Below are 14,585 nucleotides of genomic sequence, written 5' to 3' on the forward strand. Positions count from 1 at the left end.
ACTTACATAACACTTTTGAAATTACAACTGTGAAGACAGAAAACAGGTCAGTGGTTGCCCAGGGATGGGGTGCGAGAGAGGGAGCAGTTCTGTATCTTGATAGTTGTGGTTACACTGATCTGTATATGGGATAAAATTGAACAGAACTACACACAAACACAAGTGGATGCAAGTTTTGTTTTTGTTTTTTATAAAGGTGAGGACTGAATAAGGTCTGTAGTCTAGTTAATAGTTCTGTGCCAACATGGTTAATTTCCAGGTTTGCTATTGTGCTAGAACTGTATAAGATTAACCATTAGGGGGAGCTAGGTAAAGGGTGTGCAGGTGTCTACTATTTTTGCAAGTTTATATTAATCTATTGTTTCCAAACAAAAAGTTAAAAAAAAGATAAGGTATGTTGTACACCTATGTTCATAGCAGCATTATTCACAGTAGCCAAAAGGTAGAAGCAACCCAGCTGTCTGCCAACAGATGATAGTATATGCATACAGTGGAATACTGTTCAGCCTTGAAAAGGATGCTACACAAAATGTATAAACCTTGAGGACATTATGCTAAGTGAAATACACCAGTCACAAAAGGACAACTACTGTGTAATTCCACTTATATGAGGTACCTAGAGTGGTCCAGTACATGGAGATAAAATAAAATGCTGGTTGCAGGAGCTGGGAAGAGGGAAAATGGGGAGTTACTGTTTAATGAATACAGAAAAACGGGGCCACCTGGGTGGCTCAGTTGGTTAAGCATCCGACTCTTGGTTTCAGCTCAGGTCATGATCTCGTGGTCATGGGATAAAGCCCCACGCGGGCTCCATGCTCAGTGTGGAGTCTCTGTGTGTATGTGTGTGTGTCTCTCTCTCAAATAAATAATAAAATCTGTTTTTAAAAATGAGTACAGAGGGGTGCCTGGGTGGCTCAGTCGTTAAGCGTCTGCCTTCAGCTCAGGGCGTGATCCCAGCGTTCTGGGATCGAACCCCACATCAGGCTTCTCTGCTAGGAGTCTGCTTCTTCCTCTCCCACTCCCCCTGCTTGTGTTCCCCCTCTCTCTGGCTGTCTTTCTCTGTCAAATAAATAAATAAATAATAAAATCTTAAAAAAAAATAAAAAATAAAAAAATAAATAAAAATGAGTACAGAAAACATTTTAATATTTTGGAAGATAAAAAGTTCTAAAGATGGGTGGTGATGGTTGCACAACAGTTTGAATGTACTTAATGCCACTGAACTGTACACTTAAAATGGTTAAAACAGTAATTTTTTATATTTTTAAATAGTGAATTTTATGTATATTTTGCCACAATTTTTAAAAATAAGATACTATATAAGTAGCACATATTTATTATACAATGTGCACCTTTAAATGCAAACATAAATCTTGAATGCTTTTAATTTTTTCATTTTCATTTTGAGATGATCACAAACATAGAAAAAGTTGCAAGTTCGGTACAAATAATCTTTTTCCAGAATAATTTGAGACTGTTACCAACCTGATGTCCTGTCTCCCAAGGATGTTAGTGTGCATTTCTGACAACCAAAGACATTCTCTTACATAACCACAATACTGCCCTCAAAATCAAGAAATTAGCATCAACACGTTGCTCCTTGGACTCTATTCAGGTTTCACGGTTGTCCCAATAATGACCTCTATAGAAAGGGAAGCCAGTTGAAAATCAAGTGTTGAATTTACTTGTCATGTCTCTTTAGTCATCTTTAATTTGGAAGAGTTCTTAAACTTTTCCTTAATTTTCATGACATTGATACTTTTGAAGATTACAGGCCAGTTGTTTTGTAGACTGTCTCTCAATTTGAATTTGTCTGAAGTTTCCTCATGAATAGGTTCAGGTTGTGTATTTTGGGCAGGAATATTCCAGGAGTGATCCTGTGTTCTTACTGCATCTTGTCAGGTGATGCATGATTTCAGTATTCCCATTGCTAATGACGTTCACTTTGATCATTTGATGAAGTGTCAGCCTCCACCACTGTAAAGTTACACTTTTTTCTTTGTAACTGAGTATATTGTGGGGAGATACTTTGAAACTGCAGTATCTCTTACATGTTTATATCTGAGGACTGACACTTGATTCTTTTATTCAGTGGATTATAATCCAATATTATCTTTATTTTTTTTAAAGATTTTATTTATTTATTCGACAGAGATAGAGACAGCCAGCGAGAGAGGGAACACAAGCAGGGGGAGTGGGAGAGGAAGAAGCAGGCTCTCAGCGGAGGAGCCTGATGTGGGGCACAATCCCATAACGCTGGGATCACACCGTGAGCCGAAGGCAGACCCTTAACCGCTGTGCCACCCAGGCGCCCCCCAATATTATCTTTATTTTGATGCTCAAGTTTTCACTGATTTTACCACTAAGAATCCCTTCAGGCTGGCTTTTGTGTCCTTTTGACATGTTGCCAATATTGTGAATGCTTTTAAATTAAAAAAAAAAAAAGGAATCATAATATCAATGGCTACATAGTATCCTATTGGAAGGACAAAGCATGATTTGCTTAAGTAATCCCTTTGGAGCATTTTGTTTTGTTTTTAAGAAAAAAAAAAAAACAGTTTGTATAGTATAGCCAGATTGCGTTCTGGAAGCCTTCTAACAATTTACACACCCACCAGCAGTATGTGTGTGCAAATGTCCTTTTCTCCACACACTCATTAACAATCAGTATTTTTAAAAATAGAAATCATAATCACAGGGAAACCATTAGAGGTCAAATTACCCTGTATACCTAAGCATTGGAAGGGGTTATCAGGACTCTGGACAAAGGAGGAAAATAGGGTTTATATGTATCTTTTACTGTTATCTGCCTTTTCTCTTAAATCAGCAGAAAAGAAGGTATTTCAGAAGTAAAGCCATCATTTTCTTCTTTATGATGCTGATTTTGTAAGGAGGGCAGTTTAAAATAGATACATTACAATGGAGTCTTTTTTCTTTTTTTTATGACTTGTTCAATTTCTTTCAAATAACTCTCAGTGACTGACCAGTCATTGACCTCAAAGATCCTTTTCAAAATTCTGAAGCCATTCTCTACTAACCAGCTGTATGACCTTTAGGAAAGTTGCTTACCAATAGGCCTCTTTTTCCTCATATCTAATTAAATTAAGTGGTTTCTAAGGTACCTTCTCCCTATAGCTGGAAGATCTTATGAAATTTTATTCTGAGAGTTGGAAGAAAGTGGTTGTTTTATTTTTTGAGTTTACAAAACTGGTTGAATTGTGTAGTAAAATATTTTCTTCATGTATCTAATTTTGCAACTGTGAATTGCAGGAAATATTCCTTGGGCTTCAGTTCATTGAAAGTATCAATTTATGGTCTGGTTTTATTCTAGGACTTTTGTTGTTAATTCTCCCTTTACTTTTAATGTAAATCTGTCTTGTGGCCCTTTTGACTTTTTATTACAAAGGAATAGGATAACCCAGACATAGATTCCATTTGAGAGTTAAATGTATATAGAAAGAAGATATCATAAACTAATGGGTATAGGAAGGATTATTCAGTAAATGGGATTATGATAATTGTTTGGCTCTTTAGAAAAAAAATTACTTAGACCTTTGCCTTAGACCATATACCAAAATAAATTCTGGATGTATTAAAAACTAAATGCAGATGAATCATCAAACACTACATCAGAAACTAATGATCAATTTAAATTAAAAAAAAAACTAAATGCAAAGAAAACAACTAAAAGAAAAAACTAAAAGTGAATATTAAATCTCAAGCTTATATGAAAGCAAAATAATGAAAATTACTAAGAAAAGTTGATCAATTTGTCCCCTTAAAAATTAACTTTGGAAAACAGTTTGGCTGTTTCTTATAAAGTTAAACTTATTGTAACCAAGCATTGCACTCCTGAGAATTTATCTTAGAGAATTAAAAACTCATGGTCAGGGAACAGTCTGTACATAAATATTCATAGCAGCTGTATTTGTAATTATTTGTAATTAGAAATAATCCAAATGTCCTACATTGAGTGAATGGAGAAACAAACTGTGGCACAGCTATGCAGTGGAGGACTAGTTGGCAATAAAAAAGAAGGAGCTCTTGACATGCAACAACATGAATGGATCTCAGGGGCATTAAGCCGAGTGAAAAAAAACCAACTTCGAAGAATTATATATTGTGTAATTCCATGTACATAATACTTGTGAAGTAGCAAAAGTATAGTGATGGAGAATAGATCAGTGGCTGGCACAAGTTAGGGCTTTGGGGAGGGTGTGAATATCGAGAGGTAACACAAGGGAGTTTCTTTATATAGATGAATATTATTGAACTATTTTTGCAGCAGTTCTTACCCCAATTAATAGTGGTGGTTATTTGAATCTAATCTGCACGTGTGATAAAATTTCACAGAACCACATACAGAAAACTGGTGAAATCTAAATAAGGTCTGTAGCTAATAGTGTTGTACTGATGTCAGTTTTCTGGTTTGGTCATGTACTATCATTATTTACCATGCTATCATTGTGGGAAATTGGGGGGGTATACATGAGAACTTTATATTGTGTTTGCAGCTTACTCTAAGTCAGAAATGATTTCAGTATTGAAAATTATTTTTTAAAATGACTTAAATAAACTGGAGTACATCTAGACAATGGAATATTATTCAGCGCTAAAAAAGAAAATGAGCTATCAACCATGAAAAGACGTGGAGGAGGCTTAGATGCATGTTACTAAGGGAAAGAACCAATCATACAGTATGTACAGGCTACATACGATGTGACATACTGTGTGATTCCAACTGTATGATATCCCAAAAAAGGCAAAACTATGGAGACAGTAAAAAGGTCAGTGGTTGCCAGGGCAGGGGAGAGGGAGGGATGAATGGGTGGAACAGAGGATTTTCAGGGCATTGAAATTACTCTTTGTGGTACTGTAATGGTGGATACATAATTTATGCTTTTGTCCTGACCCACAGAATGTACACCACCGAGAGCAAACCCTAATATAAGCTATGGACTTTGGGTGATGATGTGTGTCAATGTAGGTTCATCATTTGTAACAAACAGACCACTCTGGTGTAGGATGTTCATAATAGAGGAGGCTATGCATGAATGGGGGTGGGGAATCTATAGCAATCCACTGTTCCTGCTCAGTTTTGCAGTGAACCTAACACTGCTCTAAAAAAACTGCTCTAAAAAGTCTATTTAAAAAAAATTAACTTGCGTCAGAAATAAACATTGAAAAGCAAAGTGAGAAACATATCTGTAGTAATTATTAGAGATAAAATTTTCATGTCTTGTTTATAAAGTCATACAAATCAATAAGGCAGGCCCCGAATCCCCAGTGGACTGGGAAGAAGAGAACAAACAAGTTCCCCAAGATAGAATTTTGCAGATAATACTTTTGTGATTATTCAGACGTTTTTGGAAACCTCAAATTCAGTAATGTAATACCAGTGTTCTTGGAAACATACACTGGAACTGGAAAAGAGGATTTTTTTTTGCCATTATAGCTGTGTAAAGTAATCTCACCTAATAATTTAAAAGGTACAAAACAGAGCACTGTAAATTTGCATGTTTTGAAATAGCTTTGAGAGAACTTTGAAAGACTTTATTATATGTAATCTATCCCCTCCAAAAAAAAAAAAATCTGTTCTTTTTTTTCAGGTGTAAATTAATTATTTGAAAGCAATTGAATAATGGAGCCAGACATCATTCGAATGTACTCTTCATCCCCACCACCACTAGACAATGGAGCCGAGGATGACGATGACGATGAATTTGGGGAATTTGGTGGGTTTTCAGAAGTTAGCCCTTCTGGTGTAGGGTTTGTTGATTTTGATACACCAGATTATACTCGTCCCAAGGAAGAGTTTGTACCTTCAAACCATTTTATGCCAATTCATGATTTCTCAGAAAATGTAGATAGCCTTACTAGCTTTAAGTCCATTAAAAATGGTAATGATAAAGACATCACAGCTGAACTTTCTTCTCCTGTAAAAGGACAGTCTGATGTTTTACTCTCTACCACCAGCAAAGAAATAATTTCATCTAAAACTTTAGATACTTCCATTGATGGCATAGAAAGTCCCAGAGATTTAAATACTATAGTGAAGCAAAGACAGAATGTTGAAACACCAGAAAGTTTCTCTCCAGGAGATTTTAGAACTGATGTGAATGTTGTTCATGAAAACAAGCAGTTAGAGAGCTGCAATGGTGAAAAGCCTCCTTGTCTGGAGATTCTAACAAATGGGTTTGCAGTACTGGAAACTGGAAATCCTCAGGGAACAGATGATCTGGACACTGTAGCCAATTCAAAAGGAAGAAAGCCTCTTAGCACTCATAGTACTGAGTATAACTTAGACTGTGCACCTAGTCCTGCTGAGGAATTTGCAGATTTTGCCACATTTTCCAAAAAGGAAAGGATACAACTAGAAGAAATAGGATGTGAAGTTTTAAATGATAGAGAGGCATTAACCATTCAGGAAAACAATAAAATTAATAGAGTCAGTGAACTGAATTCTGTAAAAGCAGTGTCTTTGGGTAGAAGTTTTGATGATAAAGGAGACATGGATGGAGAAGATCAGGTTTGTGTTTCAGAAATAAGCATAATGAGTACCAGAGGTTTCAGTACTGAAAAACAAGGCCTTCCAACATTGCAACAGGATGAATTTTTAAAAGCAAGTGTTCAGTCAAAGCCGTGGAATTTGGCAGACTCAGCTGATAATTCAGAAGCCAGTATGAGAGAAGAGTGTAAAACTGAGGAAAAACTTGATTTGTTTACTTCCGAGTGTGCTGACCTATGTATGGATTCTGCTAAAACTTCTGATGCTGATGATGAAGTTGGTTCTTCCAAAGAAGAAAGTAGAAAGTTTACTTATTCCCAAAGCCCCAGCTTTGATCCTACAGAAGAAAATGTTCTGGATGATTCTATAAGTGTAAAAAATGGTGATAGTAGTAACGACTTTGTGACTTGCAACGATACTAATGAGGATGAGTTTGGTGACTTCGGCACAGCCAGTGGCACGACTCCACCTTTTGTTTCTGGTACTCAAGATTCAATGAGCGATATCACTTTTGAAGAGTCCTCAGAGCACTTTCCACATTTTAGTGAACCAGGTGATGACTTTGGAGAATTTGGGGATACAAATACTGTTTCTTGCCAAGATGAAATTATATTCACTGAGTCTGACCTAAAGCAGACTTCTGATGGTTTATCAGAGGAATGTAAGTTGGGAGGAGAGTCTACCGGGACAGGCACTGATCCTGTTTCAAAACTGGAAATTGGGCAAGAAGGTGAATTTGGAGATTTCGATTCTGTGCCAAATATTCGAGATGACTGCAGTGCTTTTCAAGACTCCGATGATTTTGCAGACTTCAGTTCAGCTGGGCCTAGCCAAGTTGTAGATTGGAATGCTTTTGAGGATGGACAGAAAGATAGTTGCTCTTGGGCTGCTTTTGGAGACCAGCAGGCTACTGAATCTCACCATCGAAAGGAAGCCTGGCAGTCACATAGGACAGATGAAAAGATTGATACTCCAGGAACCCCCAAAATGCACAGTGTCCCTTCAGTAGCTTCCAAAGGAGCAGTTGCTGGTGGCCATTTACAGGAAACAGCCACTTCAGTTCAGGTATTTACTGATTTTCCCTATTTTGTATGATATATTAATTGCTGTGAAGACTTTTCTGAAAGTATTTTTAGATTGGGTACCTGTTGAAGGAATCTCTTACGATACATCATGCTTGCTTGATTTGTAGATTAGTTACGTTTTTCACGACCCTTTGGTAAACTTTAGTAGACAGTCCTATAGTGAGTAATGCTTAGTAAGCTTTTTCTTTATCTCAGTGAGTTTAATATTTACAGAAATTCGTCAGCTTGGTTTTTTGATTAACATAAATACCACTTATGTAAAAATTCATTAATTAGGTAATTAACTATCCAATGAATCCTTCAGTTTTTACCTTTCCAGTGATTTTTTAGAACGTTAAACTGAGATACAGAAGATTTTTTTTTAAAGTTTCAGAAATAATGTCCCTTCATTTTGCCCACCAAAAGACCTAGGAAATTGAAGTACAGTCTGTTGTGAGGTTTTTTTTTAAGATTTATTTATTTGAGAGAGAGCCTGTGCATGTGCACGAGCTAGGGGTGGGACGGAGGAAGAGGGAGAAAGAAAGAGAAAGAACCTTCAAACAGACTCCTCGCAGAACCTGACCAGGGAGGAGCTTGATCCCAGGACCCTGAGATCACAACCTGTGCCACAATCAAGAGCCAGCTACTTAACCAGCTGAGCCACCCGGGTGCCCCTGAAGTACAGTTTTGAGTGCAGGAGAGAGCAAGCAGAATTTGAAACCTCAGCACCTGCTGAAGGCTGTAAGGAATTGAAGGATGGAAAGAGAATTTGAACAAAGTGGATTTGGACTTCATAATTTGACAGCAACTAAAGACCTGGGATGAGAGTATGAGAAGAATTAAGGGTTAGACCTAGAACAAGAAGCAGTCATGGGTTGACTTACTGTGGCTGTATTTATTTGCTTATAATTTCCTGCAAACGTACATTTCTGTTTACACTTCTTGGGGAGTAGGTGTGTCGGAGAGAATATTTTTACCCCCCAGCGCCTATACTTTATCCTTTTCTGTTCCAGACTCTTTGAGAAGATTCACTAAGATTTATTTTGACCTAAAGTAGCTCCTAGAGATGCAGTTTGATATCCAGCTTGTTCCCCAATCCTAAGTTGTATCCTGTGCTAAACCTAACTTCTCCTCAACCCCGCAGGTGTTGAAAAGAGCACTCCCTAGAAAATCACTGCTTTGTAGTGACAGTTGGTATAGGCAACACTTATCTCACAAGCTTCTTTTTTTTTTTTTTAAGATTTTATTTATTCATATGACAGAGAGACAGCCAGCGAGAGAGGGAACACAAGCAGGGGAAGTGGGAGAAGAAGTAGGCTCCCAGCAGAGGAGCCTGATGCGGGGTTCGATCCCAGGACCCTGGGATCACGCCCTGAGCCGAAGGCAGACGCCTCATGGCTGAGTCACCCAGGCGCCCCATCACCAGCTTCTTTTAAAGATACTAAGAACAAGATCAGAATCTGCATATTCTTTCAGTTATCTTTTGCTAAGCAAACCATTTTCAATTAGAAGTATTTCCAAAGTCTGAGTGTTAATTGAAATGGTTATACATCATTGCTTTGATACATGAAGGTATTATTATGGTATTACCAGGTGGTGGAAACAGCTTATCACTTTTCATTTGACTTTGAGTGTCTGAATAGCTTAATTTGCTAATTCAGTTATTATATGATTTGGCAAATGTGTATTTTTCCTGTTATTTATTATCGAAGTAGAAGGTTTCCATTTTAAACAAGGAGTAAACTAATTATATAACGCAAAACCAAGACCGTTGATTTTGACCTAATCCTTTCCTATTTAGTTTCATCTTACTGTAAGGTGACACTGGTATTCAGTGATCTTTATAGCCCTAGAACTTGTAGACATTTAACATGAGATAATGAATTTTTTAAAGTATGACCACTTTAAAAAGGAATTTTTTGCATTACACAAGTTGAAGTTATTTACAACTTGATAACTGGATATAAGAGGTAATAAAGTATATAAGCTTCATATAATCTTACAAATCTGAGTTTGAATCTTGACTCGGCCTCTTACAAGCTTTATGATTTTGGACAAGTTACTTCTGAAGTCAGTTGTTTGTTAAAAAAAAAAAAAAAGAGAGATAATATCCACTTCAAGGGACTTTTGTGAAGATAAAATGACAGTAGATTTTAAAGTGAATGAAAAAAATCCACTGAAAAATAAAAGTTTTGTAGTATGATTCTGTTTTGTAAAGATAGAGCAAAAACTGTATAGATGTGGCAAAATACATTTAAGACTGCCTGAGATTTGTTGGGCTTGGCCCTCAGACTTTTATTTTTGCTTAATAGGTTTGGAAAGTGAGTAGACTTTAGAGATGGATTTTGGAAAGGAGAAATTGTTGGAAGAGGCTGGAAGATAAGTTTAGAAGGAAGTTGAGGTAGGGAAATGGGTAAGCCCTGCTGAGTTAAATGACTGAATTGGAAGTGATTTTCATTCTTACCCTGCTGTTGTGAAGGCAACTTGTGGCCTTCAGTTTCTTCCTTTTCCAGAATATGCTGGAAAAGTACGTTAATCTAAGTCCCCTAGGAGAGGATTAGATTCACTGGTATTTTTTCTAAAATGTTTCTCCTACTTGCTACAGTGTTGGGGACAGCACAGAAGTCCTCACGTATTAATGACAGTGAACGTTGGGTTCTTTTTTTTTTTTTTTAAGATTGATTTTTTATTTTAGAGAGCACACACAGGCGTCGGGAGGGGCAGAAGGAAAGGGGGAAAGAGAGAGAAGCAGACTCCCCGCTGAGTGCAGAGACTGACACAGCACTCGATCTCAGGACTAGGAGATCATGACCTGAGCTGAAATCAAGAGTTGAATGCTTAACCGACTGAGCTACCCAGGAGCCCCAAATGACAGTGAACATTAGGTTTTTAACGGTAAAATTTAGAATGATTTATTTCTCTTGAATCTTACCTGGATACAGTAATTCTGTCCTGAACAGAATAGTGCCTTCAAGTCATTTTGTCCAAATTCTGCTTTGACAGAATGTTGTGAGTTTTTTAGAATTCATAGTTCAGTTAATTCAATTAAACAAACATGGGGAACAATTCTTTGTTTTGAGAAATGAGACAAATGGTGCAGTTGTCTTTTCAGATTTCTGGTTTTCACTGTGATGTGATCTGGGTCCCTATTTTTTAGTACTTTCCTTTTTTCAGGCTACCAAAAAGGTACCTTAATATTTTAATCAAATATACCTTCCTTGGGTCAAGGGACAGTTAATTGTTGCAGCTTTATTGTAATAATTTATTATTTAGTTAAAAGTCAACCAAGAAGACATCTTTCAAACTTATAAAATGTTCTTAGTCAAACTAATTCTCAAATGTGGGTCTAGTGAGCCTCAGAGTTTCAAGCCTTGATGTAAAGCCATACATGACCATTTATTGAGAGATATTCTTCCCTTTCAGTGAATACTTTTTTCTGAGAACCCAGAGCTCAGTATTTCATTTTCTTGTTAATATTCTTATAAATTGTAGAAAACAAGTAGAGGTATCTCTATTGTACAAATTGGAGGAGAGGTCCAAACTGTTTGCTTTTTGGGCTAAGAGTCAAAGCAAAATGATGATAACAAAAAAAAAATCCTTATTTTCAAAGCAGTCCTTTTTTCCAGATTCCTTTATTTCTTTCCTTTTTGAATCTGTTAATATTCCAGAAAGGAAATTTGATTGAAATAACCAAGATTACTTTTTCTTAGATGTATGGTAAATGAGGTTAATATTCTAAGTACTACATTTAACTCTGAGCTTTTATGAAATTTTTAAAATGTTGGCTATGGATGTTATTTGAGAATTTAGGTAATTGGTAAGTAATCTCTTTATATTAATTGACTATAGAAAAGGAAGCTATGAGTAATTTTTTCTTATTAGCCATCTACTTAATAATGCTACTGGGAAAGTATAACTGGATGAAGATTTGTTTTGAGAGCCTTAAAAATTAAGAGTATCACAAAAAGAAAAAGGAAGAGAATTATGAATAGTTTGGCCTATTTTATTTTGAAATTAAATTTTTGGTTTGTTCACCAGAAAGCATTCTCAGACTGACTCTTAACTAACCCTACATTTTCATCTTTGTTTATTTAATCATCTACCTAAGATTTGTGCAAGTTTTCCTTTCTGTGGATGAACCTGTACTTATTACTGAAAACAGAAATAAGCAACCAAATAAATTAAGTGGTCAAAAGATACAGTTATAAAATAAATAAGTTATAAAATAAATAAGTCTTGGAGATGTAATTTATAGCATGGTGACTATAGTTAATAATACTATATTGTATATTTGAAAATCTCTAAGAAAATAGATCTTAAAAGTTCTCATCACAAGAAAAGAAAATTTTCTAACTACGTGTGGTGATGGCTGTTAACTAGACTTACTGTAATCATTTTGCAGTATATACATATGAAATCATTATGTTGTATGCCTGAAACTGATATAATATATGTCAGTTATATCTCAGTTTTTTTCTTAAAGAAAGAAATTGAGATTTTGGCTTTATAGCTCTTTGCTTACTTGAAGTATCTGGATAGCAATTTCTTTTGTTGTTTTTCCCTCAGGAAATTCTGGTCTTTAATTCCAGAATAGGTAGAACTACTTTATTAAATTTATCCAGAAATTGTGCAGAAGGGCCACACCATCTTTTTGGAGCATGGTGAATATTACAGTTGGTCACTCTTCTTACGTTATAGCTTGAAATTGGGAATTGACAAAGTGTACAATTGTAGATTGTACTTGATATCTTACTTAATATTTAATGGTGGCAAGGCATTAGGTAACCTCTTAAATGGAAGATTAAATTACCCACTGGATTTTATGTTCTTCTAAACTTCCACTAAGAACAAGATCTAATGCTATCAATGTTAAAACTATTAACATTAATCAACTTTTGTTCCAAAGGAAGAAAAGAAAACTAACTAGAAATATGTTGAAGGAATTTTAGGAATTACCTTAAGTACAAGATACTTTAAAGGAGATATGCATTTGAGTGGCATAAGAACCAGAGTCTAGGATCCTAGGTGCTGGTCTTACACACCCCTTTGGAAAACTGAATGGGATTTTCAATATACTTTTTATACTCCAGTTTAGTCATTTATAAAACAGAGATATATTAGGGTTCTCCAGAGAAACAGAACCAGGAGGGGGGGGGGGGAATGGCCTGGGAGGTGGGGGGGAGGTTTGCATAGAAGGAGAGACTTATTATAAGGGATTGGCTCATGTCTTTATGGAGGCAGAGAAGTCCCAAATAGAGTCCTAAAGCTGTCTTCAGTAGATTGGATGAGGCTCACTCATATTAGAGAAGACAATCTGCTTTACCCAGTCTACCAATTCAAATGTTAATCTCATCCAGGAACACCCGCACACATATACCCAGCATAATGTTTGACCAGTCATCTGGGCACTTCATGGCCCAGTCAAGTTGACACATAAATTTAACCATCAGAAGAGGGAGCGCCGTTTGTCCCTGTATAGCTTTCAGGATTTGGGGGAGACTTGTAATCTGTGACTGGGGCCTACCAATTGGGAAACTCTGCATTTGATAATATGACTTGTTTGCATCAGTGGGTGAAATGAAATGGCTGCTTATATACCTCCTACCCTAAACATAAGATTTGTAGAATGAGTATAAGTGAATTCATACATGATGCTTTGCCCTCATTGATGAATTAAACCACTGGATAGTTGATCATTTGTGTTTCCCCAGAAATCATATCAGGTTTGAAAAAGCAGTAACTATTATTACAGAGACATTCAAGGTAATAAAGGACCCTGATAGGAAAACAAATATATGAGAAATGAGAAAATTGGAAAAGATAAAAGCCAGTGTGCCTTTGAGAGTAATGTAGTCAGGGCCACATATGACTTTATGTGTTTTACACATTAAAGATATTTAAAATTCTATTTTATAACTTGGTATAAAGATGAGTATGTTAATATTAGCTCTTAAAACATTTTCACGAGCCCAAAGTTATTGTGGGCCTTAGCAATAGTATAGGGCCTGGCAATAGCTTAGTGCTTAAAAGCAACGCTTTGGAGTCACACTGCGAGGTTGAGATCCAGGTTTCAGCCTGACTTGTACTAGTCACTTACCTGAACCTTAGATTTAGAGAATAATAATAGTAGTTATTTAAAATCTCTCATTCTGAAGGTAAAATGAAATTGTGCGTGTAAACCTGCTTACTACCACATTGTCTTGCATATACTGAGCACTCAATAAAGTTACTGAATAATCTCAGAAATGAACTTCTTGGAAAATGGTCTTTAAAGGTGCAAAGAAATAGTGTTGCCAACTGAATTTTTTGGTGAATGGCAGAAAGTAAAATGGGGGCAAATGAGAATTTGTGTGGGAGTACCTCCAGCTGTGGCTATATACTCACGTGTCAAACTATTTTGAGAGGAAAGCTGCTGCTTTGGGCTAGTTTCCATTCTCAGAATAGTGTTGACAGGTTAGGAGCTCTTCTGAGTACTAATGCCCTCCTCCTTTGTCCTAGCACTGGACGTGAGTAGAGAAAATAAAATGGAGTCTGGCATCTGCCTTGAATAGCATTTGACTTTCAACTCTACAGATTTATCAGAGCCCGAGTTCTTACAATGTGTAATTGCCAGATGTGGTGCTCTTTGCCAAGCTGAGAATTTGATGCACGTGTGAACTGGTTACATAACTGATACTCAGCTAACCAGTCACCAGTTCTCTAAGTCCAAGTTCAAGGGAGAACTGTTGACTACTTTTCTTCTTTGACTTTGGAGTTAAAGGCATTTGAAAGTCAAGTAATTAATGTGAATATTATTTCATTTAGTTTGCTATTTGGTTACTACCGTAACCTCAGCTAACTAGTATGCTAAGTGTGTGGGCACTTGGCACCTTCTCATTAATTTACAGTACAGCACTCGATTAAAAATTTACAATTTGCTTTGTTGAAAACTATGAATTATAGTGTTAGATGAAATCATTGCTTTCTTAAGTATAGTCATCACCTCAGCAGTTAACAGCTGAATCCCTTATCTA

General features: G+C 36.3%; 1 protein-coding gene across 17 annotated transcripts in view; it reads left to right on the forward strand.

The window, feature by feature from the left end:
• AFTPH (aftiphilin) overlaps nt 1-14,585 on the forward strand; it is a 65,395-nt gene that overhangs the window by 21,764 nt on the left and 29,046 nt on the right. For all 17 annotated transcript variants that reach the window (XR_015725204.1, XR_015725205.1, XM_087863457.1 and 14 more), the window contains one exon: nt 5,610-7,573. Coding sequence is in view for 15 of the 17 variants with exons in the window: in XM_087863457.1 (XP_087719583.1) it covers nt 5,642-7,573 (1,932 nt within the window). In the remaining 2 variants the exon portion in view is untranslated. The remainder of the gene's footprint in view (nt 1-5,609; nt 7,574-14,585) is intronic.

The sequence above is a fragment of the Ursus americanus genome, chromosome 7 (genome assembly GCF_024610735.1).
Source record: "Ursus americanus isolate L20-20 chromosome 7, mUrsAme1.1.p, whole genome shotgun sequence".
In the NCBI taxonomy this organism is placed as follows: domain Eukaryota; kingdom Metazoa; phylum Chordata; class Mammalia; order Carnivora; family Ursidae; genus Ursus; species Ursus americanus.